At 34.1% G+C, this 22,295-nt stretch overlaps 7 protein-coding genes across 7 annotated transcripts; 4 read left to right on the forward strand and 3 right to left on the reverse strand.

Annotated features, from left to right (window-relative positions):
* Nucleotides 1–576: 576 nt before the first annotated feature.
* On the reverse strand, nt 577–1,308 carry Ndufa2 (NADH dehydrogenase 1 alpha subcomplex subunit 2 NDUFA2; the record flags this gene model as incomplete). The annotated part of the gene is made up of 3 exons (XM_018439846.1): nt 577–665; nt 753–859; nt 1,220–1,308. 3 exons carry the CDS (start codon nt 1,306–1,308, stop codon nt 577–579), a joined length of 285 nt encoding a protein of 94 aa, XP_018296319.1.
* Nucleotides 1,309–7,540: 6,232 nt separating this feature from the next.
* Nucleotides 7,541–12,118, forward strand: PHYBLDRAFT_79610 (hypothetical protein). Its single transcript, XM_018443479.1, has 16 exons — nt 7,541–7,710; nt 7,821–7,938; nt 8,021–8,084; nt 8,184–8,289; nt 8,380–8,642; nt 8,760–8,897; nt 8,987–9,094; nt 9,218–9,352; nt 9,484–9,657; nt 9,760–9,997; nt 10,101–10,624; nt 10,724–10,943; nt 11,056–11,225; nt 11,319–11,411; nt 11,488–11,839; nt 11,951–12,118. The coding sequence occupies exons 1-16, from the start codon at nt 7,689–7,691 to the stop codon at nt 12,025–12,027; spliced, it is 2,802 nt and encodes a 933-aa protein (XP_018296320.1). The 5' UTR covers nt 7,541–7,688; the 3' UTR covers nt 12,028–12,118.
* A 770-nt stretch (nt 12,119–12,888) lies between these two features.
* Nucleotides 12,889–14,140, forward strand: PHYBLDRAFT_157511 (hypothetical protein). Its single transcript, XM_018433630.1, has 5 exons — nt 12,889–12,948; nt 13,079–13,215; nt 13,328–13,591; nt 13,669–13,770; nt 13,902–14,140. The coding sequence occupies exons 1-5, from the start codon at nt 12,910–12,912 to the stop codon at nt 14,107–14,109; spliced, it is 750 nt and encodes a 249-aa protein (XP_018296321.1). The 5' UTR covers nt 12,889–12,909; the 3' UTR covers nt 14,110–14,140.
* A 189-nt stretch (nt 14,141–14,329) lies between these two features.
* PHYBLDRAFT_163399 (Homeodomain-like DNA binding domain-containing transcription factor) lies at nt 14,330–15,512 on the forward strand (the record flags this gene model as incomplete). The annotated part of the gene is made up of 2 exons (XM_018434791.1): nt 14,330–14,588; nt 15,469–15,512. The coding sequence occupies 2 exons, from the start codon at nt 14,330–14,332 to the stop codon at nt 15,510–15,512; spliced, it is 303 nt and encodes a 100-aa protein (XP_018296322.1).
* A 396-nt stretch (nt 15,513–15,908) lies between these two features.
* Nucleotides 15,909–17,405, reverse strand: PHYBLDRAFT_33420 (hypothetical protein). The gene is made up of 6 exons (XM_018440013.1): nt 17,275–17,405; nt 16,908–17,107; nt 16,609–16,793; nt 16,406–16,495; nt 16,166–16,276; nt 15,909–16,051 (listed from the first exon to the last, which is right to left on the reverse strand). Exons 1-6 carry the CDS (start codon nt 17,305–17,307, stop codon nt 16,035–16,037), a joined length of 636 nt encoding a protein of 211 aa, XP_018296323.1. The 5' UTR covers nt 17,308–17,405; the 3' UTR covers nt 15,909–16,034.
* A 200-nt stretch (nt 17,406–17,605) lies between these two features.
* Nucleotides 17,606–19,504, reverse strand: PHYBLDRAFT_176814 (hypothetical protein; the record flags this gene model as incomplete). The annotated part of the gene is made up of 7 exons (XM_018437818.1): nt 17,606–18,153; nt 18,300–18,598; nt 18,725–18,876; nt 18,974–19,014; nt 19,099–19,157; nt 19,251–19,354; nt 19,474–19,504. 7 exons carry the CDS (start codon nt 19,502–19,504, stop codon nt 17,901–17,903), a joined length of 939 nt encoding a protein of 312 aa, XP_018296324.1. The 3' UTR covers nt 17,606–17,900.
* Nucleotides 19,505–20,909: 1,405 nt separating this feature from the next.
* On the forward strand, nt 20,910–22,155 carry PHYBLDRAFT_163402 (hypothetical protein; the record flags this gene model as incomplete). Its single annotated transcript, XM_018434792.1, has 4 exons — nt 20,910–21,159; nt 21,277–21,595; nt 21,713–21,837; nt 21,932–22,155. 4 exons carry the CDS (start codon nt 20,910–20,912, stop codon nt 22,153–22,155), a joined length of 918 nt encoding a protein of 305 aa, XP_018296325.1.
* Between the last annotated feature and the right edge of the window lie 140 nt (nt 22,156–22,295).

Below are 22,295 nucleotides of genomic sequence, written 5' to 3' on the forward strand. Positions count from 1 at the left end.
TGTATTTTGGATTAGGTGATTTTAAGCTTTATTGCTATTGTTCTTCTTTGAATATGCAGAAACACACACACATATATATATATTTATAGACCAAAAGAGTAAATGTCCAAATATTTAGTGTACAAAACCTGTATGTGACTAATAACTTGTCATTGTGACCACACAGACACATCCATATTTTATAAATTCAACGATAGTTTAACTACACACACATACACGTATCCAGCTATATGTATGAATATATCTGAGCGAGTTATTGGCATTAAAGCAAGTCAATTAACTCGAAAGTTGGTTTTATAAAATACGATATCTTTTGTAATCTAGTGTATTCTTTTGCATTAATTTTCTTTTTCTTTGGTATGTATTTTATACCCTTACAAATACACCTCTCTCTCTCTCTCTATTTTGCCTTTACCTTTATTCTATTCACTATAACGACCACCAAATAACTCAAGATCATATAATACAATATGTACTTTCTTTGACCCCATTTTTTCTTAAAAAACAATCCAGAAATATCCTTTCATTCAAACAATCATCTTTCTTCGGTCTTCTTTTTTTCTCTTCTTTATTTAATTAAGCAGACTTGACCAACTGTGCCAAGGTCTTTTCAATCTCTTCTGATGCCTTGTTCTGGAAAACTATCTTTTGTTCAATGCCCTTGTCTTTTTATATGTACATATAATTGTATAATTGTTATTTTGTTATTAGTTTTCGTTTATTGTTTTGCATATTACAAATCAATTACTCACCAAATCGGGCAAAGATACGAGCTTCAGCGCCACTTGCCTCACGGATAAGAATGGGGAGATTAGGGTTGGCAGACTTAATGGAAGAGTAGTTCTTGGCAATGAAATCACTATTTAAAGTCCAAAAAAAAGTATAGGACCAATACAAATTGACACAAACAAAAGGAACACACACACATACACAGGCACAAAAAAGGAAGGGATTCAACCCAAATAACAATAACATTAATATATTCAGGTACTTGAGGTCAGTTTTAGATTTCGTATATTAAAGTGCATTAACAATAATAATAAAAGAAACAGGCAGGTAATTGAATAGCTATTTAAAGGTAGCTGTATACACATAAATACATACATACATACACACAAACACAAACACACATATATATATGTATATATATACATGTCTGGGTGTGTACATTTGTACATATATGCGTGTCTGTAAAAACACATTAATGTATCTCATTTACCGGAGACCGCTGCTAGAAGGGGAAGTCTGGCAGAACTGAACGCGGAGTTCCTTGAGACCGGCACCAAACTGGGATCGAAGAGCAGACATTACGAAGATGAATAAAAAAAAAGGCTTGGAAAGGTGGGTGGGGGTAGTGTAAGGATGTTTGGTGATGGTTACTGTTTACGGATTTTACATGCTATAGTGAAGTCGGAGCTCATTATAAAAAGGCTACGTCACACGTGACTATTGGTTTTTTCTACCTACATTTTTTTTAACAATATTCAAAAAAAAAGAATAAAAAAGCACTTCCTTTGTTATTCACATTATTATAATTAATAAACAAATCAATAAATAAGTACAATTTAGTAAAGTATGCTTTTGATTTGGACAAAAAGGTCTAGAGCACAAAAGAAAAAAGTTTTAAGCGTGGACTTTTTATGGATACGTTATCAATGTATGATTCTATATAATTTTTTGTACCGTCATATATGGATATATATATGTATTTGCATTATTGGCCGGTCAAGGTGATAAAAAAAAAGCTAAAAAATCAAATGCATTTTGAAATGGGAATTTTCATGATACTGAAGTTCTTTTTTTTTCTATATATATTTGGTTATTATTGCGTTGTACTGCCATTTAAAATCACGTATATTTATTCTTTGTTTTCAATAAAGCAAAAAAAAAGAGATATTTGATCAAAGATGGCAATATTTTATAAATTGTTTAAAGTGACGTATATAGATATATAAACAGATAGTAATTTGATATTGATATTCATGAGATTGTATTTCTTTTGGACTTGTATTTCTTTCCTTCTTCTGGACATTAAATCCATAGCTTTGATTTGTAAATGATTTCTAATACTCAAGGTGTGCAAGGCAGGAAACGATTAAAAAGAATAGGTACCCAAGGGGTTCGAATTACATAAGAGAAAATAAAATAAATCACCCTTTTATTCTTTTGTCTTTTTCTTTTTTCATTTTATTACAAATAACCGTAATAACCGGACACAACAGATATTGTACCTCTTGTAATTAAAAAAAAAGAAAAAATAAGAATACGGTGACCAGCTTGTATCATTCTTATATTAAATTATCTTAAATACCACAACACATCACACATCACGCACCAGCCCAAAACATACGATTATAATTATAGCTGATATTACTATTACTATTACTATTCTCTCTCTATTTAATCATATAAAAGATAGCCTCGGCATTAAGAGCTAACAAAGAATCTTTATATGTTCTTTGGAGAGTATTCGTTTTATAAATACAAGAAAAACATATAACAAGTCCTAAATTTTGGCATCTTCCATCTAAATATATGTTTGTCTTTCTATCTGTCTGTCTGTCTGAATAAATAAATAAGAATACTGTTTTCCTTACAGATATATACAAATTTGTACGTTATCTCGGAGATAATTCAACTGGTACAAGTAGCATCTTATTCAAAGCACAATACAACAAATTTATAATATTCTTTACCGAAAATCAATTTTCTCTGAGATACCGAGTTTCATTACTATTATAATTACAAGATTCACATGTAAATCCTAAAACAAAAATATATACAGGTAAAAAAAAAGCAAAAAAAAAGAAAGGACCCAAAAAATACACTGCATATACTGCTATACTACGCACACTATACACACAATGTGGTGTCCAGAAGAGCAGATGAGCTGCACATGCTTGTGATTTCTGTGTTGTAATTCTTGGCTTCCATGCAGACATTGTATACAATAAATTATTCTTGAGCCGATCAAAATCATGCCATGCTTTAATTCAACACAAAAATACCTGGTCCCATCTCTACCTCCATCTACTCCCCCAAGTTTTTATTTTATTTTATTTTATTTTATTTTATTTTTTGTAAAAAAAATTACATATGTATAACATAAACACAAACACAAGTACAGGTACAAGTACAAGCACAGACACAAGCACAGACGCAAACGCAGACGCAGGCGCAGATACGAACATAGACACAGACAGATGTACAAACATGTTACTGATCGTTTGGCAGGTTGAATATAGTGAGGATATTCTGAAGCTACACAGAGACCAGTGTAATAACAGTAAGTAAATAAATAAGATCTGCCAGGAACAAGGTAACACGATCCCAAATACTGGATTTTAATTTGCTATTGAACTTTTTTCCTTCTTTCAAGCTATATAATATTTATATTGATAAATGCAAAAACGAACCACTATTGATCTTGTCCCTTAAAAATTAAGATCAACTCCTCGCCTTTTTATTTTTATTTTTATCTTTATTTTACTAATAACCTTAATATATATTTATATATTTATATATACAACGAGTATCTTTAAAACAAGAATAGAAAGCCACAAGACTAGTTTTTTTTGTAAACCTTGTTATATTTCAAGTATATATATATATATGTGTGTGTAGAGAAAGAGAGAGAAAGGCATTTCTTTAAATGTTTGTATGTCAAACTGCCAAAAATAATGAATGGTCCGCACGGGGCCTAGCTGTGTTCTCTATGTATTGTGGGTTTGGTTAATTTATAGTAACGCCAATGGGTCCTGCGTTTCTTTCAAAGAACGCGTTTATTGATATGATTAGTTATTTTGTCTTATTTGTGTCTATAGGTGTCTGTTTTGTGCGTGTGCTTGTATTCTGAGAACCTGTCTTTTTGCACAAAAAGGATATCCTGACAAACAAAAAAAATGATTTACTTAAATAGAATATAACTTTATTTTTGCATAAATAAAAACACATACACGCATGTATATATATATATATCTAATCATCTTACATTTATTCACTTAATATACTATTCTTTGCTGTAATATAAAAGGACTACAGGATTGTTAAAGAAACCTGTCCTACTTGTAATCTAAAAGACATGGGTGATTTCATGGGTCTTTAGAATCCTGCAAGTGTAACCTCGACTTGGCTTTAATGGATTTACTGCACGGGGTAGAATAATAATAACGATAATAAAAAGTAAAGATGACAAGTGGCATTTCAAAAATAAAAATAAAAATAAAGTAAAATAAAATAAGATAATAATAATAAGGAGTTTTATAATAGTGTAGCCTATGAAATCAAAAGAGGGTTTTGAGTTGGGCTGTAATCTCTTACTTTTCTTAAATTTACATTACTTTGTTTCAAAAGCCATTTGTTTTTATAAAAATAAACACTCGTTGGACAAGATAAACTTATTAACCCTGGACCCATCTTTATTTTTGGCTTTCAAAGGTTAATAATAAATATAAATATACATTCAGTGAAAATAGAAGCAAGGAAGTCCCGAGTTAGTTTTGGAGCCTAAATATTTTTTCAACAAAAAAAAAAGATTATGTACAAGTTAGCAAAGACTACAAGTGACCAATATAAAGCAATTTTACATACACATGAGTATACATGTATGATAATGTGAGAGTTCATTATTCATAGAAATAATCAGCTTATTGGCAGAAACTCGATCTACAGTTTCCAGTCACTCATTAAAATCAATAAGCACATCACTATTGGTTCTTTGAAATGTATAATTGTTTGGTATCAAATATAGCTAGTATTTTTTTTTTAAAAAAAAAGAAGCCAAAGAAAAGCTTCATTTATCCTAATAATTGGATAATTAAACTATCAATGTTATTTCGATTATCATTCAAAAAATGATACGTAAAGACTACTGAAGAAGGGGTCTCAGAATTTTATAGTGTAAAACCATATAAAGACAGTTGTTTCTTTAAAAAAAAAAGTACTTTTCTGCAAGATAAAATAAACCTCAATGAGCAAACCACTTGGAAAGATCGAGACCGAAAGAAAGAAAATATAGCTATTAAGCATGTAAAGCTTATATCACTCCATGATCATTCATTCGAGAGGTTCTCCGTTAAATATTACAAAATAAACCAGATTTTTTTACAAAGGTTTTCCTTTTTATTTTTCTATATTTCACTGTATCCAATATCACCTACTATTAAAAGCTATACAAAATCCTCGGTCCCTTACATACAATACTTAGATATTATTTTTGTAATAATCAAAATCATATTACACTCCCAAGAAATCAACAAGATGTCAACTTTATGTATATATATATACCAATTAATTTCAAAAGTTTAATTGCTTTTTGCCGAGCATTATTTCAGTTTTTATTTTTTTTATTTTAAAGACTCTTAATTTCTATCATGACTGTTCGTTAAAAAGATGCGTGAATTAACATCGCATGTCATTTTGAATGAGAAAAATGAACATTTATTATTATTTTTTACTTGAAAGTCAAAAAGGTATTTCTAAAAGACAATAACGAGAGTTTCTCCGTTTTAGAGTTTTTTTTTCAGGTGTACGTGTCATTTATGAAAGAATTCAAGAGATGTGTAAAGTAGATGGAAGACTTTATTTATTATAGTCCCCTTCACTGAAAAGGAACTCGCGAAACTTAACTCCGTTAAAGTGGTTGACGTGCCGACTTTCGTACTTTTAAAAAAGCATTTGATGGGTACCGCACTCATATGTAAGTTTTTTGGGGTGGTTTTAAGTTTGACTGTATTGGAGTTTTGACGATATTGTAAAGAGTTACAAAGCTAAAGAAAACAAGATATTTGTAATTATTCTTAAAGTAAGATTTAATAAATAAAGGTGTAGCAGTTTCTGGCAGAGAGAAAGGTAATCTTACAATCTTGATCAGGCAAAAATATAAAGCTTTTATAGTAAGATACCTATTTTTCTTTATTTTCCTTACACTTCCTTACGCCAAGTCACTGGCATTGTTTTAATCAAATCTGAAACAAAAACCTCAAGTATGCTATTTAATGAAACCCGTAAAAATTACCCTATGTATCTTTCTTTAATTAAGGCGCAGTCTACAATATTATGACACAGATTACACGACCATCCATTTTAAGAGTGTCTGTCAAAATCACCAACCTTTTTTTCTTCTTCTTTATTCTACATGTTTTGGTTATGCTGATATTTCAATTATTACCAGAATATTATCTATATTCTTCAGCCCATATTAAACACTATCTACAATATATATTCTATTATACATGCCTTTAATATTAATTTACTTATTTATAAACATCACTTTGTTATAATATGCATATATATATATTTCAAATATTTCAGAAAATGAAAAATGAAAAATGAAAAATCAGTAATTAGAGAACCCGTTGTCAAGTGAAAATTTCGAATTTTCACTCACTTTTGCTTTACGCGGTGATTTAAATTCCAATGAAAAGATGTAAAAGTTTACTGAGGGAGGCCATTTCATCACCAAGTCTTTATTAAGAATTGAGCTTGTTTTTCTACCTTCAAACATAAACATAATATAATTAAGAGTCGTCTCTATATATTTACTTAAGAGAATAAGTCTTGAAAAGTCAAGTTTATTAAGATGTATCTCTCTTATGTTTGTCACAGTACTTCTGTTTTCATCAACTGTGGTTGGGTTTTTTCTTTTTTTTTGACTGGGTTTCACTAATAATTCTTTTTTAGTAGTCTTTGAAAATATCACATCCCAATGGGTTCTCTATTTTAATTCTTTTCAGATTATTCTCAGCCAATAATTTACCAATTTTAACACTCGCAGCATGTATCTACAGAGATCATGAAACCCCCTGATATAAGATAAAATAGATAAAGAAGAAAGCAAAAGCAATACTAATAGTAGTAGGAATACTTACTTAAACACAATGCTTTTCTCTCTAGCATGTTTTTCTTGCTTTGAACAAAGGTTTATTCGATCAAAACTCTTTTTCCATTAAGCACCATATTTCTTTGTAACTGGCGATTGGTCGAATAAATTACTTGATAGCCAAACCAAAAACTTTTTCTTTTTCTAGTTTACTTTAGGTAAACAACAGATATAAGTCAAATTCATGGCTTTTGGTGAATAATAAACAAAAAATATACATATGTTATCAAAAAGGCGGTTTTGGAGAAGTGCCATGCCCGAGAGAAAAGTGTCGGGTTCGAACAATTACTGGTGAATGATAGGTGGCAACCGTTTTCTTTTCTTTCAATCCCCCTTTCTAATTATTATAATTATTAACAATATAAATATAAGTGCTCACATTGAGTAAAACAAAAAAAGTTTAAAATAAGCAGTTCAAAAATTAAATAAACAACTCACTCAAATCCACAGCCGCACAAACCTACACACACACACACGAATATATATTTATATATCTATTTACATAGGGGAAGAGAAGGATAAAGAGATATATATATATATCGGACACCCAAAACGATCCAGACACGTCACTGATTACGTATGGGATAAATCGCGGTGCATTTAGCCCCTCTCCACGTAAGTGCACCTTCACAAAGCGAGGACGCGAGTAGAAAGACACCCCCTTTTTTTGTTTCTTTGCTCAAGCACTAAAGGAAAGAAGAAGAGCAAAAGAAAAATAAAAAAGAAACACATAACACATATACACAAACCCATACATACATACATACACACACACACACAAATATATATACACACTTTAAAGAACACCATGACCACTCTCACATCCGCAAGTACGTACTTGTATTATCCAAATAATCTTCTTTTTTTTGCACACAAAACTAACACATCGCAATTTTTTTCTCTTTCCTTCCAATTCCTTTTTCATTTAATGTATTTAAAGGCGGCATCGTGTCTTTACTCGATGAGCAACAGACCGATTTGCAGGTTTATGCCCTTCAGAAACTCAACAGCCTTGTCAATGTGTTCTGGGCAGAAGTATCAGACTCAGTTGAAAAGATGTTAGTTTATTGTCTTTATATATAATGATAATGAAAAAAAAGATGCTTTATTATTATTTTTGCTGACTGTATTACATCGTAGCGAGATCCTCTATGAAGACACCAATTTTCCTCAACGTGAATTAGCTGCTCTCGTTACATCCAAGGTACAACAACAACACCAAAAAATAATAAAAATGATTTGAATCTTTTTTGTGGATTTATCCATTACTTGAATCTGATCGAATTTTTTTTGTAATGTGTAGATTTACTACTATCTAGGAGAATTAGATGACTCGTTGACATTTGCGCTCGGTGCAGGACAATCGTTTGATTTGTCCGAGAAGTCCGAATATGTAGAGACTATTATTTGTAAGAAAGAACAAAAAATAAAGAGCGAAAGAGATGATATGCTGTACTCTAAACTTTTCCCTTTATTTATTATATATATACATATATCAGCTAAATGTATTGATAAGTACATCCTCCTCCGAACATCAAAGGAAGACGCTGTAATCGATCCTAGATTACAGGCAATTGTCGAGCGGATGTTCCAAAGATGTGTAGATGACGAAGAGTATGAGCAAGCTGTGGGTATTGCTATGGAATCCCGAAGACTTGATGTGGTCAAGGCCATTGTGGAAAAGGGTCCTGCCAACAAACTTTTATCTTATGTGCTGGATGTCTGCATGACACTTGTTCAGAATTTGGAGTTCCGTAATCAGGTACAGACACTTGACACACACACACATAATTGAGTGAAAAAATAAATAAAAAAATATAAGAAATAGAGAGAAAGACTAAAAGCTAATAATGTTTTTAATTTATTATTAAATATGCAGGTCCTTAGATTATTGGTTACTCTGTATCAGGGTTTGAAGGAACCTGACTATGTATCTGTCAGCCAGTGTCTGGTTCATTTAAATGACCCTTCCACATGTGCTGAGATGCTTCAGAGCTTGGTGAAGAAGGGTGAAGAGGTGCGTTGATTATGATACTAGTAATAATGTGTGAGATTATACATATGTATATATGGCTAAGCCTAGTATATTAACTTTAATAATAATAGTTGATGGCATACCAAATCTCATTTGACCTCGAAGAGAATGCAACACAAGAGTTTTTGTCAAAGGTGTCAAAGGCTCTGCAGGAAGAACCCACATCTGGAACTGAAGATGTAAGTATCGGAAAAAAAGAAAAAGGAAATGTAGATTGAAAGAGAAAGGGATATATACGTGTGTGTCTATGTCTATATTAAATAGATACTTTATTCACACTATTACTATTACTACTTTGGTAGACCAACATGACTTCTGTAGATAGTCCTTACAAGAAGATGCGTTCAATCCTTTCTGGCGTAGAATCCATCCGCCTTCACCTTGAATTCCTCTACCGTAATAACCACACCGATCTTATGATCCTCAAGGCTACCAAGGTACATAAGATACACAATCACACTCATACATATATATGTATATGTATGTACATAATAATCGTGTTATAATGCTGGATCTAATTGTCTTACATCATCATAATCTCTTTATTTTTCTCTTTGTGTGTAAATAGACTGCATTGGAACCTAGAAACTCCATTTTCCACTCTGCTGTTACTTTTGCTAACGCCTTTATGCACGCTGGTACTACTAGCGACGAGTTTTTGAGACAGAACCTTGAATGGCTCTCAAGAGCTACTAACTGGTCCAAGTTCAGTGCCACTGCTGCCCTCGGTGTTATCCATAAAGTATTGTTTGGCTTATATTTTTGCTTAATAGCTCTGCTGATTTAGTATCTTATTGTATTGCATTACATTGATTTAATATTAATACTGTGTTTATATAAAAAGGGTCAATTGGAGCAATCAATGAACTTGTTGGCTCCTTATCTTCCCCAAGAAGGTGCTGCCAGTACAAGTGCTTACTCTGAGGGTGGATCTTTGTATGCTCTTGGTCTCATCAACGCAAACCACGGTTCAGATATTCTCGGATACTTGAAGAATGCCTTGAGAGACGCAACTGGTGAAGTTATTCAGCATGGTGCCTGTCTTGGATTGGGTGTTGCTGGAATGGCCACTGCTGATGAAGGTACAATATATATATATATATATATATATGTGTGATTTATTTTAAGTTTCTTTTTTGTACATATCATTCTAAAACAATAATCCCCCCATAAAAAATCAATTAGGTATCTACAACGAACTCAAGTCCACACTGTTTAGTGACAGTGCTGTTGCTGGTGAGGCCGCCGGTCTTGCTATGGGTTTGATTATGCTTGGCACTGCATCTTCCGAAGCCATCGAAGAGATGCTTCAGTATGCTCACGAAACTCAACACGAGAAGATCATCCGTGGTCTTGCTATTGGTATCTCGTTGATTATGTATGGTAGAGAAGAGCAGGCTGATCCTTTGATCAAGCAGCTCTTGGATGATAAGGACCCCGTCCTTCGTTATGGTGGTATCTACACGATTGCTATGGCTTACAGTGGTACCGGAAACAACAAGGCCATCCGTCGCCTGCTCCACGTTGCTGTCAGTGATGTCAACGATGATGTGCGTCGTGCTGCCGTGACTGCTCTGGGCTTTATCCTCCTCAGAAACCCTCAGCAGGTTCCCCGTATTGTTCAGCTTCTGTCAGAGAGTTACAACCCTCACGTTCGTTATGGTGCTTCTTTGGCTCTCGGTATCTCATGTGCTGGAACAGGTTACTTGGTAAAGAACAACATCAATAATAATATCATTATATGTTTATATGTAAACGAGTGTTGTTTAACTGTTTGCGTGTAACTCTTTTTTTTAATATACAAAAAGGATGCTCTTGAGTTGTTGGAGCCCATGGCAAAGGACCCCGTTGATTTTGTTCGTCAAGGTGCTCTTATTGCTCAAGCCATGATTCTTGTTCAGCAGACTGAAAACACAAACCCTAAGGTTTCTGGTGTCAGAAAGGAATATGAGAAGATTATTGCAGAGAAGCATGAAGATCCCATGTCAAAGTTTGGTGCAACTCTTGCCCAGGGCATTATTGATGCAGGTAAAAAAAAGATATATATATATGCTTTTTAGTGTTGTTGTCGATGTCGATATCGATACCGTTTTGATTGTTGGTTATTGATTATTGGCTATTATAATTAATTTTATTATAGGTGGACGTAACGTCACAATCTCACTTGTGTCTCGTTCTGGTCATGCCAACATGCCCGCTATTGTTGGTATGGCGGTGTTTACCCAGTTCTGGTACTGGCATCCTTTGACACACATGCTCAGCTTGGCTTTCACACCCACTGCCATTATTGGTCTCAACAAGAACCTTCAAGTAAGAAAAAGGATAATAAGAAGAGAAAAAACAAGTGGTTTAAAAATTAACAACATGTTTTCTTCTTCTATGTGTACTTGTACTTGTTATTAGACCCCAAGATTTGAGTTCATTTCAAACACAAAGGCATCTTTGTTCGCTTACCCACCTGCACTGAAACCCCCATCTGCAACTGTTGTAGAAAAGGTAAGATATATATATATATATATATTATTTAAATTATTACCCAGTAATAATAATAATTTATTATTTAATTTTCAAGGTTGCTACAGCTGTATTGTCTACTACAGCCAAGGCCAAGGCCCGGGCGAAGAAGAGCGAAAAGGAAAAGGGTGACCAGATGGATATTGACAAAGAACCTGCTACTTCAGTGAAGGAAGAAAAGAAAGACGAACAAAAAGAGGAGCGCAAGGGAAAGAAGAAGAAGGAAGATAACTTCTCTGTCCTTGAGAATATGGCACGTGTTATGCCTGCACAACTGAAACACATTTCCTTCAAGGAAGATTCGCGTTATGTACCTGTCAAGAAGGGTGTTGTCGGTGGTATTATCATGCTGATCGACAAGAAACCCGGAGAAGAAGAAGATCTGATTGAGCCAAGTGCACTCTCTGGAGGTAAATTATAGTTAGAGTAAATTTGAACTTATATATATATTTGGGCTATGAGCTATTACTCTATTTTATACTTAGTGGACTGATTTCTCTTATATTTATTTTACCTTGTAGCTGATGCAGCTGGATCAGGGTCTGTTGAAGAAGAGGCTCCTCCATTCGAGCCCTTTGAGTACTCCTTTGAAGATTAATATTGAAATCAAAATTAAGAATAACAATAACAATAAGAAGAAAGAAAAACTTGATAATGTGTGTGTATATATATATGTGTGTTTGAATGTGTCCTTTAGCTTGTCTTTTCTGGAAATTTGAAGACTATATTTAATTTACGTAAATATTGTATTAGGGTAGCTCAGCAGTCCCTTATAGTTTCTAAACTTAAGCTTTTAAGTTTAATTTATTAATCAGTTTCTTAAATGGTTATAGATTAATTTCAGCCAATAATTTTTGGGATTTAAACTTAAGTTTTGAGTTTAAACTTGAGAAATGATTGGCTGGAATGAACCTATAATCATTAAAAAAAGATTAAAACTCTTGAACAAAATCGTTCAAGAGTTTTAAGCTTTTAATACATCCTTGCTTAAATTTGTTTTTTTTTTTTTGGAAATTTAATAAATCCTTGATACAAATATCTTTGTCTCTTTCAATACTACTTTAAGCTTATATTCTATTATCACAATGCCTAATAGAACTGAAAGAAGCATTTAGGGTACTCAAAAACACTTAGTAACTCTTACGTATTATTGGTTACTGTTTTAAAACTCAAAGCTTTTTATAAGCTTAAAGGACTGTTGAAACCCCCTATTATTTGAAATATCATTTAGAGATTATTATTAATTCCCTCGATGATTCCCTCGTATGCTGGCGAACAGCATAAATATGCCATTTTACACTACGTTCAAATTAGGAACATTTTCTGCTATCGATAATGTTTTTCACTACGTAGTCCCACTCCGTTAGCACCTTATGAGTATGTGTGTGTATTTGCGGAGTGGCTTACGTGGGTATATAAACTAAACAACAAACATTTCTAAGCATAAACGACAACTAACCCTAAAGCTCATTTTAAACAAATGAAAACATCAAGCAGTACCTTATATGACAAAGATCAGGCACGAATCACATTGCACCTTTAATCTACATATACTACACGTTATACAGTTTCGCATAACCTTTCACAACTTTACATACCCGAAAAAAAAGAGATAAAAAAATTCTCATTTTACATAATGACCAATACAGGTTAAAAAGGCTACTCATGCTTTATGGGAAACTTATAATGATCCAGAAAAACCAGCCTTTAATCCATCTCAAGAGCTCTGGCTAAACATGACCATCAAAGAAGCAAGTCCTCAACGTTCTTCAAAACCAAAGAAAATGTAATGACCAACTATCTGTAGATATTAAAGGCATTCAAATTCGCTTTCACTCTTAATATTGCTACTTCTATTTTTATTTTTACTGTTATTATTGTCATTATATATATTCTAGCTCTCTTAAACACGCTATATTAAATGAAAAAGACAAAGTGTGTTTGATTACCAAGGAGTGTGAGACGAGATACAACAAACTCTTGAAAAACGAAAAGAGTGGATATATAGAAAAGATTATAGGTATCAATACTCTTGAAACCTCCTACAAATCCCCTGAGTCTCGTTGCGAACTGGCGTCAATGCTCTCCATTTTCTTTGTTGATATTCGAGTTGTCGGACAGATGAAAAAAGTACTTGGGGAGTCATTCTTTGGACCAAACAGGCAAGTGTTAATAACTATAGTATATAACAGTGATAGTGATAATGAACACCACATCTAAAGCTCACGTTTGTTTCAAGGGCACCAATTCCGATTGAAATACCAAGGCCCAAGAAGATCAACTCAACTATCATAAAACATCTTAAAATCAGCTCCATAATGCTATCAAATGGAGTTACACAGTAAAGTCAAATTTGATTTTGAATTTTGAATTAGATTCTTTTTTTTTTTTTAAAAAAAAGTAACTGACTATTAACTATGGAATTATTATTATTATTATCTCTTTTACACACACACACATATATATATATAGATCAGCAAAGGTCGGGAGTCTAAGAATGGATGAGAGAGAGGCATTCGATAACGTGTGTAGCGCTATCCCTGGATTTGTGAATATAATAAAAGGTGGATGGGAGAACATAATGAGCATTACCTTAAAGACAGACAAATCGCCAGAATTACCCCTCTTTATTAGCATACCTGACAAATATGTGGGTGGCGAAGACAAAAATAAAACATAACCAATCTATGTAAGAGTAGCTATCTTAATACAAAATTATAGAAGTCTAATTTACTTGTGAGGAATTTGGGCAGGGATACTATATTTATGGGTACTCTAATCAAGCTTATTATACACTCACAATCAAAAACGTTTCGACCCCCGCAAAAAATGCCTAAAAAAAATCGAAAAAATAAAAATAAAAACATTGTTTTCTCCCAATATTATTAATCAAATCCAACATGCAAGACGCAAATTCATCAGAAAACACCCACGGATCATATGAAAAGGCTGATCCCTATAAATACGGATGCATCGTGTACATGCATTTAGCAAATTACGGGGCGACCCAGATTTCATTGGTGGTTGGCATGAGTCTGTCAACTGTCAAGTACATCATTAAGAGAGTGGACGAGACAGGATCGCCCGAGCCAAGAAAAGGGTCCGGACGACCTAGAAAGATTGACGAGAGGACAGAAAGACACCTTGTTCAAATAGTTCGTAAGGACCCCTTTGCCTCATTTTCTAGGCTAAGGGCTTCCTTAAAGAACATGGAGGTATTTGTCTGCAGAAAGACAATAATCAGTTGTCTGAAGCGTTTGGGCTTCGGATCATATATCGCAACTCACAAGCCAACTTTAACCGAAAGCCACAAGAAAAGAAGGCTGGAATGGGCCCATGAGCATGTGAATTGGACAGATGACCAGTGGAGAGGTGTAGTATGGTCAGATGAATCACGGTTCACAGTTGAGGGTAATGATGGAGGAGCTAGAGCTATCAGGAAAGTCGGTGAAAGGTTCAAGGAAGAAAATATCATCGAAGGAACCAAGTGGGGGAAGGGTAGTGTGATGATCTGGAGCTGTTTCTGGGCCGGTGGTTTTGGCCCTTTGGTGTTCCTAGATGGTAACGTAAACCAAGACCAATACGTGAACACTTTGGCTCAGAACTTCCTCCCTTGGTTCCAAAATCTTTCGCGGGAACAAAACAGGAGCTTCGTGTTCCAAGAGGACAACGCCAGCTGTCATACTGGGTCGTACTCGAGGTGGTGGAAAGATAGCCATGAGATCCGAGGTTTTGACTACTGGCCCGCTCAAAGCCCGGATCTCAACCCCATCGAGCATCTCTGGTGGGCTCTCGAGAGGCGCATGAGTGACGAGAGGGCCAGTATTAACAATGTTGAAGATCTGAAGGTTGTAATGCAACGAAAGTGGCGAAGGATATGTCTCGAACTTTCGTCAACTTTGGCCGGAAGCATGCAGCATCGATGCCAGGCTGTAATTGAGGCCAAAGGAGGTCATACAAAATATTGATCTTTTATTTTTTTCTATATTTCAATAATAAACATATATATAATCTTTTATTTGAAGTTTGAATGCTTTAGCTTTTATTACTGAGGAGCAGTTGCATGTTGAATACATGCCATGATTTCTCTCATGTATTTTTTGGGCTCAGAGGTCGAAACGTTTTTGATTGTGACTGTACATATGAATTTTGATGTATGAGAGAAAACATATCAGTCAAGAGACATTACTGGTACTCAGCAGTTTTTTCCTCGATATTGATTATTATTGGATGGTGCCTAAACTACCACCACATCCAACAATCAAGCATCCAGAGCTGGTGAAACCCCCTATTGAATATATATATATAACTTTTGTACTTGGCCAATATTGACCAGTAAGCAGAAAATTTCAATCAATTTCCATACATATTGGTTTATTTCATCCCCTCTTCTATAACCATCATCTGCTAATAATTGTAGTGTATGTACAAGGTTATTGTATACTTATTGTGCTGCTGCTACTGCTGTTTGTTGTTGTTGTTGATTTGTTTTATATGTATAAGATTTATTTATTTATTCCTAGTAAATCTACAGGAAAACACTTTTTTTTTCTTCGTTATCTTTCTTTTGTTTTTTATTATCTACAAATAAGATACTTGTAGAAATTATCCTTCCCAATGCACTATATATATATATATATTACCCACAAATAATATATAGAGAAAAAAATGAGTTTTACAATAATAATATAATAAGATAAAAGCACATTCTGGATCAAGTTTATTTATCAACTTACCGGGCAATTGGTCGCCAGGAACAAACAGTCGCTCAACACCATCCATGGTAATGACAGCCAAACGGATGACACCACCAGAGGAACCATCACGGGACATGGCAAGGGAAAGAGCTAAATCACAACCAACAAAAATAATATACAGCAATATATATATATATATATATATATATGTCATTTAACTATCTCAAGGATATATTTCCTCTTCCTTTTATCTCTCTCTCTATCTCTTTTTTTTCTTACAGTTCTTGACAAACTCAATGGCTTGCTCTCTGGTCATGTTGTCGTGATACTTGGAATCACAATAACCATAAATGTAGGTAGATCCAGAACCTGGTAAGATTAATAAAAAATAATACCGATTATCATAATTATGATTAATATCCAGTTAAACAGCATAACCTCATTTATCCCGTAGATTATATATATAAGCTAGTATTTCTTACCACCGATGGCAAAAGGCTGTCTGTGAAGAGATCCACCAAGAGGAACATTGTATACTGCTGGACCATTCTTCTTATCCACACCAGCTACAATAATGCCGGCCATCAAATTATCCTTGTTCTGGTAGCAGAGTTCTTGGAAAAGGGCTGCTGCTGTGCGTACACTTGGTCTCTCATTTTCTTGCACACTTTATACACACATACATGCATCACATTAGATTATTGTTCATTGTTTTGAATTTCAAAGTTAACAAGTATATACTGCCAACGTAACACAGTTTTCATTTTCATTTTGTTCGTACCTGTACATCTGAAGATAGTAATGAACCATATCAGCAATAGCCTGGGTGTCGGCAGCTGATCCAGATCTGCAGCAGTAGATGAGATCATGAACCTCAGTCAACTTGTCTGTAACTCGATTTGCAATGTAGGAACCAGTGGTTGTACGGGAGTCGGCACCAATGACAACACCGCCTGCGTATTGAACAGCCATGATAGATGTCTAAGTACACACACACACACAGAAAAAGACATAGACACAAAGAGTCAAAAGAGAGCAAAAGCGAGAACGAGGGAACGAGAGACGCGTTTTTTCTTCTTCTTTAGAGTTACTGAAATGGGGGATTCTTTTTTTTTTGGTATTTTTCACTTTGAACTATTGGTACATACACCAAGGTTGACTTCTCCTGATTTCAAGCTCATTTTATGACAGTTGCAGTTGTTAATTTGATGTGGAAGAGAAACAGAAATAATATATATTTTTTTTAAAAAAAGAGAGAGGATTCAATGGCAGAAATGTGTTTCCCGATGAGTTATGCTATTACCTCTCTCTCTCCACTCGCCTCCCCCTCTTACGTGTTCCTTTTTGCCCTAATTTTTTATTCTATCGCCGCGTAAGCGAAAGACCTGAAAAGGTACAAGTGATGACATCTTCAGAAAATTCGCTTATTTAAAATATAATATAATAAAATAAGAATAAATGTTGTTGCTATGACAAACTATTTCGATAATGAACGTTCTTCATAAATGTATTCACATAACTTCTTATAATTATATAGTAAATAGTAAATAAGATACATAATTTTACCAAGTTACTGCCCGAATATAATGAGTTAAAAAAGTATACAGCAAAAATAATTAAACATCAACAAAAAGGTTATTTTCTCTTTTGTGTGTGTGTATATACATGCAAAAATTCGAGAATGTATTATGAATATCTACATACAAGTAATAATAGTAATAATAATAATAATAATATACATTTCTGTGTATGTGTAGGTCTATAACTTTTTTTATTATGCCTTGTTAGAGCCAATTCTAGCTTTTCTAGCACCAGTCAGGACAAGTGCCCAGACAGCCCAATCGAACAAAGCTTCTTTAGCCATAAATAAGAAGGCAGCAGTAAGAACACTCTGAAGGAGTTTAGAGTGGATACCCTTGTAAAGACCGCTGATGCCCTCCTTTGATATAATCTTCTTGAAAGCATCAATTATCGAACTGTATCTTTCCTCGCCTTCCTGAACCACTTGCATACGAGACTTTACAACACTAAAAAGAAAGAATATGAGACATAGCACTTTACACTACTACTACTACTACTACAAAACACCCAGCATAATCTTCATAATTCGCTTCCCTCCTTTTTTTGCCTCTTGTTTTGAATATAAAATAAAATAAGGTAAATGATAACTTGCATGTAAGGATATGTAATTCCAGTAGCACAAAGCTTGCTTACTGCACCCAAAAGAAAGTAATCAAAGCTGCCGAGGGCTCTGGTTTTGGAAATTTTACTCTTCAACTGCTCGAAAACGGTGTACTGAATAATGGGATTAATCACCAGCATCAAAGCAGCCTGTACACCTGCATAAAGTCCAGCAATTCCTTCGTGGTGAAGAATACTTTTTCCAACGGCAAATGCACTGCTACTGCTACTCTTAGAAGTAGCCTTATTTGAATTATCTCCTTCCATGCCTTTCCTAACTGTCATGCGGGTCTAAAGAGAGAGAATTTATAATCTATATTGGATGAGCATTTCAAAGATGTTTTTTACACACACACACACACACACATGCACACACATGCAACCAAACAAGTAACTACAATAAGAAAAAAAACTTGCATTGACGGTCCAAATGGGATGTGTAGCCAATACAACAGTAGCACCAGCAATGGCACCCGAAAGCATAGATTCCGAAGCCGACATTGACTGACCTCTGGGCTTGGTTTTTTCAAAGATTGCCTTGACAGCCTCGTAGCAGTAATAGTACACACCTTTAATTGTTATTATTTTCATTATTGCGATGATTGAAAGACGAGTAAGTAATTTGAATGATAATGGTTTCTCTTTCTCTCGTAAGAAATTACTTGCCATTTGTGATAGCAATACCAAATATACCAGAGCTCAGACCACTACATGTATATATCCGGGACCAAATCAGATTACTCGATCTCGATTTATATGTTATCTATCCACCATCACACAATGGGACTTACGAGTAAAGGCCCTTGGGACCTTCTTTAGCAATAATCTTTGCAAGGGCATCAAGTGTATTCTATATGTAAAGAAGTAGATATTTAGTTAGTTTGGAAAAAAGAAGGGATAATAGTAATAAGTATTGCTTTGTTTAATACTCAGAGTACTTTACTTTATAAGCGTCCTTGTCATTGTCATTTTTCTGTACTTGAAGACGTGAGCTGATGTTGACAAGAGGGTATGTCAAGATCATGGCGACGATGCCACCACCAGCACCTACAAGTAAATTAAAAACGTTTTTTTGAATGTCAGTCTACTACTCTAGAACAAAAGAAGCTCATTCCAAAGAAGTGAAGCATAAAAATAAAGAAGTTTGTATTGTGTATTGTGGGTACCTGAGAGAGCGTGAGCAATATTGTCAGACATGATATAAAAAGAAGAAAAGACTTTGACTAAAGAGAAAGAAAAAGACAAAGGAGAAAGATAGAGGTAGAGAGAAAAGGGAAGAAGATAGTCGTGACTCGTGCGATTGTTATGGGTGTGCGCAAGGGACCCTTTTTTTTCTTTCTTTGCCTTACCTTGCCTTACCTTTCCTAACCTTTACTTGTCTAGCCCATGCTGTATTATGACAGAGATGATTGGCCGGCCGGTGTCCCGTACCCTCCCGAATAAGTTTTTTTTTGTAGTAAGCTTCACACGCTTTATTTTATTATATTTTATAATTAAAGTGCAAAACAAAAAAAGGTTTCAGACACGCATTTGTGACAAATATTCAACTGTCAAAGGCCAATCGAACGAAGAAAACCCCCAATTAAGCCAATTCTTTCTCTCTTTCTTTCAGTCTTTTTATTATTATTTAAGCTGAACGAATAATCCTATTGGTTAAAGCAATGGTAATAATGATATTTGCATTAAAGTTTATCCAACTATATACACTAGATTAATACGTCGAAATATTTTTTAATACACTCACAATTGATATATATATATATATATGTATATTACATACTACATACTACATACTACATACTACGCACATAAATCTCTCTCAATAAAAGAACAAAAAAATATATTTAGTAAAGTCTATTCTGAGAAAGCTATATATGTTTTATGTTATTTGTAAAAGAGAGAAATAAAATGCTAATTGATATATATATAAGTATGTTTCAGTAAGATGGCTAATTAGTAAACACTATTATTAATAATAATAATGCATTTTCTGTAAAGTTTGATACCCATTGTTCAAAAAGAAGAATGTCTAGGTAAGGGGAAAATGCTCGTAAAAACATACATACTAGTTTTTTTTTTTAGAAAACCCTAAATCGGGTATTTAAGAAACCCCGCAATTTGGTGCTGCAGACACTGAAATGTGTGCGAAAGAGGTCACATAATAAGGGAATATGAGGAGTGGATCGAATATGAAGGTAAAAATAATGTTTACTTTGTTAGAATATCTATCATACTTATACTACTTGAAGATATACTTCTGTATTACAAGGCCCTTTTTTTACTGCACTATCTTAATTAGAAATAATTGGCTTCTTCTTCTGTTATTTTCGTCATTCCTCACTCAGCTACAACAGCAGTAGTGTTTGCTTCTGGTTGGAAGGAACTGGCACTGAGGGTCAATCCAAGTCCGTTCCTGACAGCACTGTATCACGTGAATAGATTAAGCTCTCTCTCTGTCTGCACACACATACATATTTATACACAAAAACTTAATTTTAGGGGAAAGGAAAAAGAAAAGAAAAAAATACAATAAAAAAATCTTCTTTGCATATTGCGTTAAAAGCTTTATTAATTATTTATTTTATTTTTTTGCATACTTGCAATGAATTCCAATCCTCCAACCACAGGAGCACCCAATAACTACGATAGACTAGGCGAAAGCTCTCGGGCTTTCATTGCACATGTCAAGCAGTACTTTCACAATCTCCCACTCGTCACCTTTTCTCTTTTAGTCGCCACTAGTGTAATTGCTTTAGTGGATTCTTTTGGAAGATTCCGTAATTTCTACCACAATGGTCTCTTTACTCAATGGCTATATCTCAGTGTATCAAAGGTTATAAACAAGGGACAAGGTATTGTGGAAACAAAGCTGATAATACATACAATTATAATACTCTCTTCTTCTTTACATTTGTGCTAATGTTGTAAATGCATAAATTTGTGTTTTTTTTATACATGTATGTTACAAGTACATCGATTGGCTGTTTATCCTCTTGCTTCACCTGGATTGTCTCTTGTTATTGCCAATCTACTTTTATCAATTACTTACATGGCTGAATTAGAGAAAAGAAAAGGATCTCTCAAAACACTGTGGATCTTGATTTGTTTCTTGACTGTGATTCCGGGAATAGGCTATGTATTCTTTGTGAGCGTATTTGCTTACATGGTAAAAATGGCTGATGGAGAATTGCAACACACACTGTGCGCTGGACTGTCAGGTTTAGCTGTTGGTTTGTCTGTGTGGTCCACGCTGGAAGATCAAGACGAAGAAGAGGTTCAATATAGAATGTAAGTTTTAGATATATATATTATTGTGTGTGGGTGGAAGTGTGATGTGGATATTTTACAAAATGAAAAGATAGAGGAAATTAAGTTAATTTATTTATTTTATTTTAAAACAAAAAGGTTATTTGGTGTTATCCGTATCCCAAGAAGACTTGTACCTGTCTTAACTATTGCCTTTTACTTTTTCTTGGCACCTGATACTTCTCTTATTTTACACATTTGTGCTGCTGGAAGTGGATATCTTTGTAAGTCTTTTGCTTTTTACTGGTGATTAAAAAAGAACATAATTAGGATGATACGATGGAATTACTTATATAAAACATACTATCTAATAATTAGATGCCTCCAAACAATTGCCTGCATTTTTACTTCCATCTGACGAAACATTTCAACGCCAAGAACAAGAAGGTTGGTTCCATCGATTGACCAATAGACGCGGCTTTGTCAGTGTGGATGATATCGGGCCATATCTCCCTATTTCTACTACCAACACCGAGCCCATTCATTCTGTTCCTGGAGTATCAACACCTTTTCAAGGCCAAGGAACACGCCTAGGCGATTAATAAAGCAGGCACACAAAATACATTCAAAATGCACACATATGCATATACACTATATACCACACACACACACACACACATCTATATATATATATACGGATTACTTTACATTATAACTGTTTATAAAATTGTTCGTTAAAAAA

The sequence above is a fragment of the Phycomyces blakesleeanus genome, assembly GCF_001638985.1.
Source record: "Phycomyces blakesleeanus NRRL 1555(-) unplaced genomic scaffold PHYBLscaffold_3, whole genome shotgun sequence".
In the NCBI taxonomy this organism is placed as follows: Eukaryota; Fungi; Mucoromycota; class Mucoromycetes; order Mucorales; family Phycomycetaceae; genus Phycomyces; species Phycomyces blakesleeanus.

Excerpts from the sequence above, each read along its gene's own strand:
- PHYBLDRAFT_157511 (XM_018433630.1), top strand. The coding sequence starts at position 12,910 with ATGAAAACATCAAGCAGTACCTTATATGACAAAGATCAG. Across the intron at positions 12,949-13,078 it reads CCTTATATGACAAAGATCAG|GTTAAAAAGGCTACTCATGC; the intron begins GCACGAATCACA and ends TGACCAATACAG. Across the intron at positions 13,592-13,668 it reads TCATTCTTTGGACCAAACAG|GGCACCAATTCCGATTGAAA; the intron begins GCAAGTGTTAAT and ends GTTTGTTTCAAG.
- PHYBLDRAFT_79610 (XM_018443479.1), top strand. The coding sequence starts at position 7,689 with ATGACCACTCTCACATCCGCAA. Across the intron at positions 8,085-8,183 it reads CTGCTCTCGTTACATCCAAG|ATTTACTACTATCTAGGAGA; the intron begins GTACAACAACAA and ends TGTAATGTGTAG. Across the intron at positions 11,226-11,318 it reads GTCTCAACAAGAACCTTCAA|ACCCCAAGATTTGAGTTCAT; the intron begins GTAAGAAAAAGG and ends ACTTGTTATTAG.
- PHYBLDRAFT_33420 (XM_018440013.1), bottom strand. The coding sequence starts at position 17,307 with ATGAGCTTGAAATCAGGAGAAGTCAACCTTGGT. Across the intron at positions 16,794-16,907 it reads TACTATCTTCAGATGTACAG|TGTGCAAGAAAATGAGAGAC; the intron begins GTACGAACAAAA and ends GTGTGTATAAAG. Across the intron at positions 16,496-16,608 it reads ACAGCCTTTTGCCATCGGTG|GTTCTGGATCTACCTACATT; the intron begins GTAAGAAATACT and ends TAATCTTACCAG.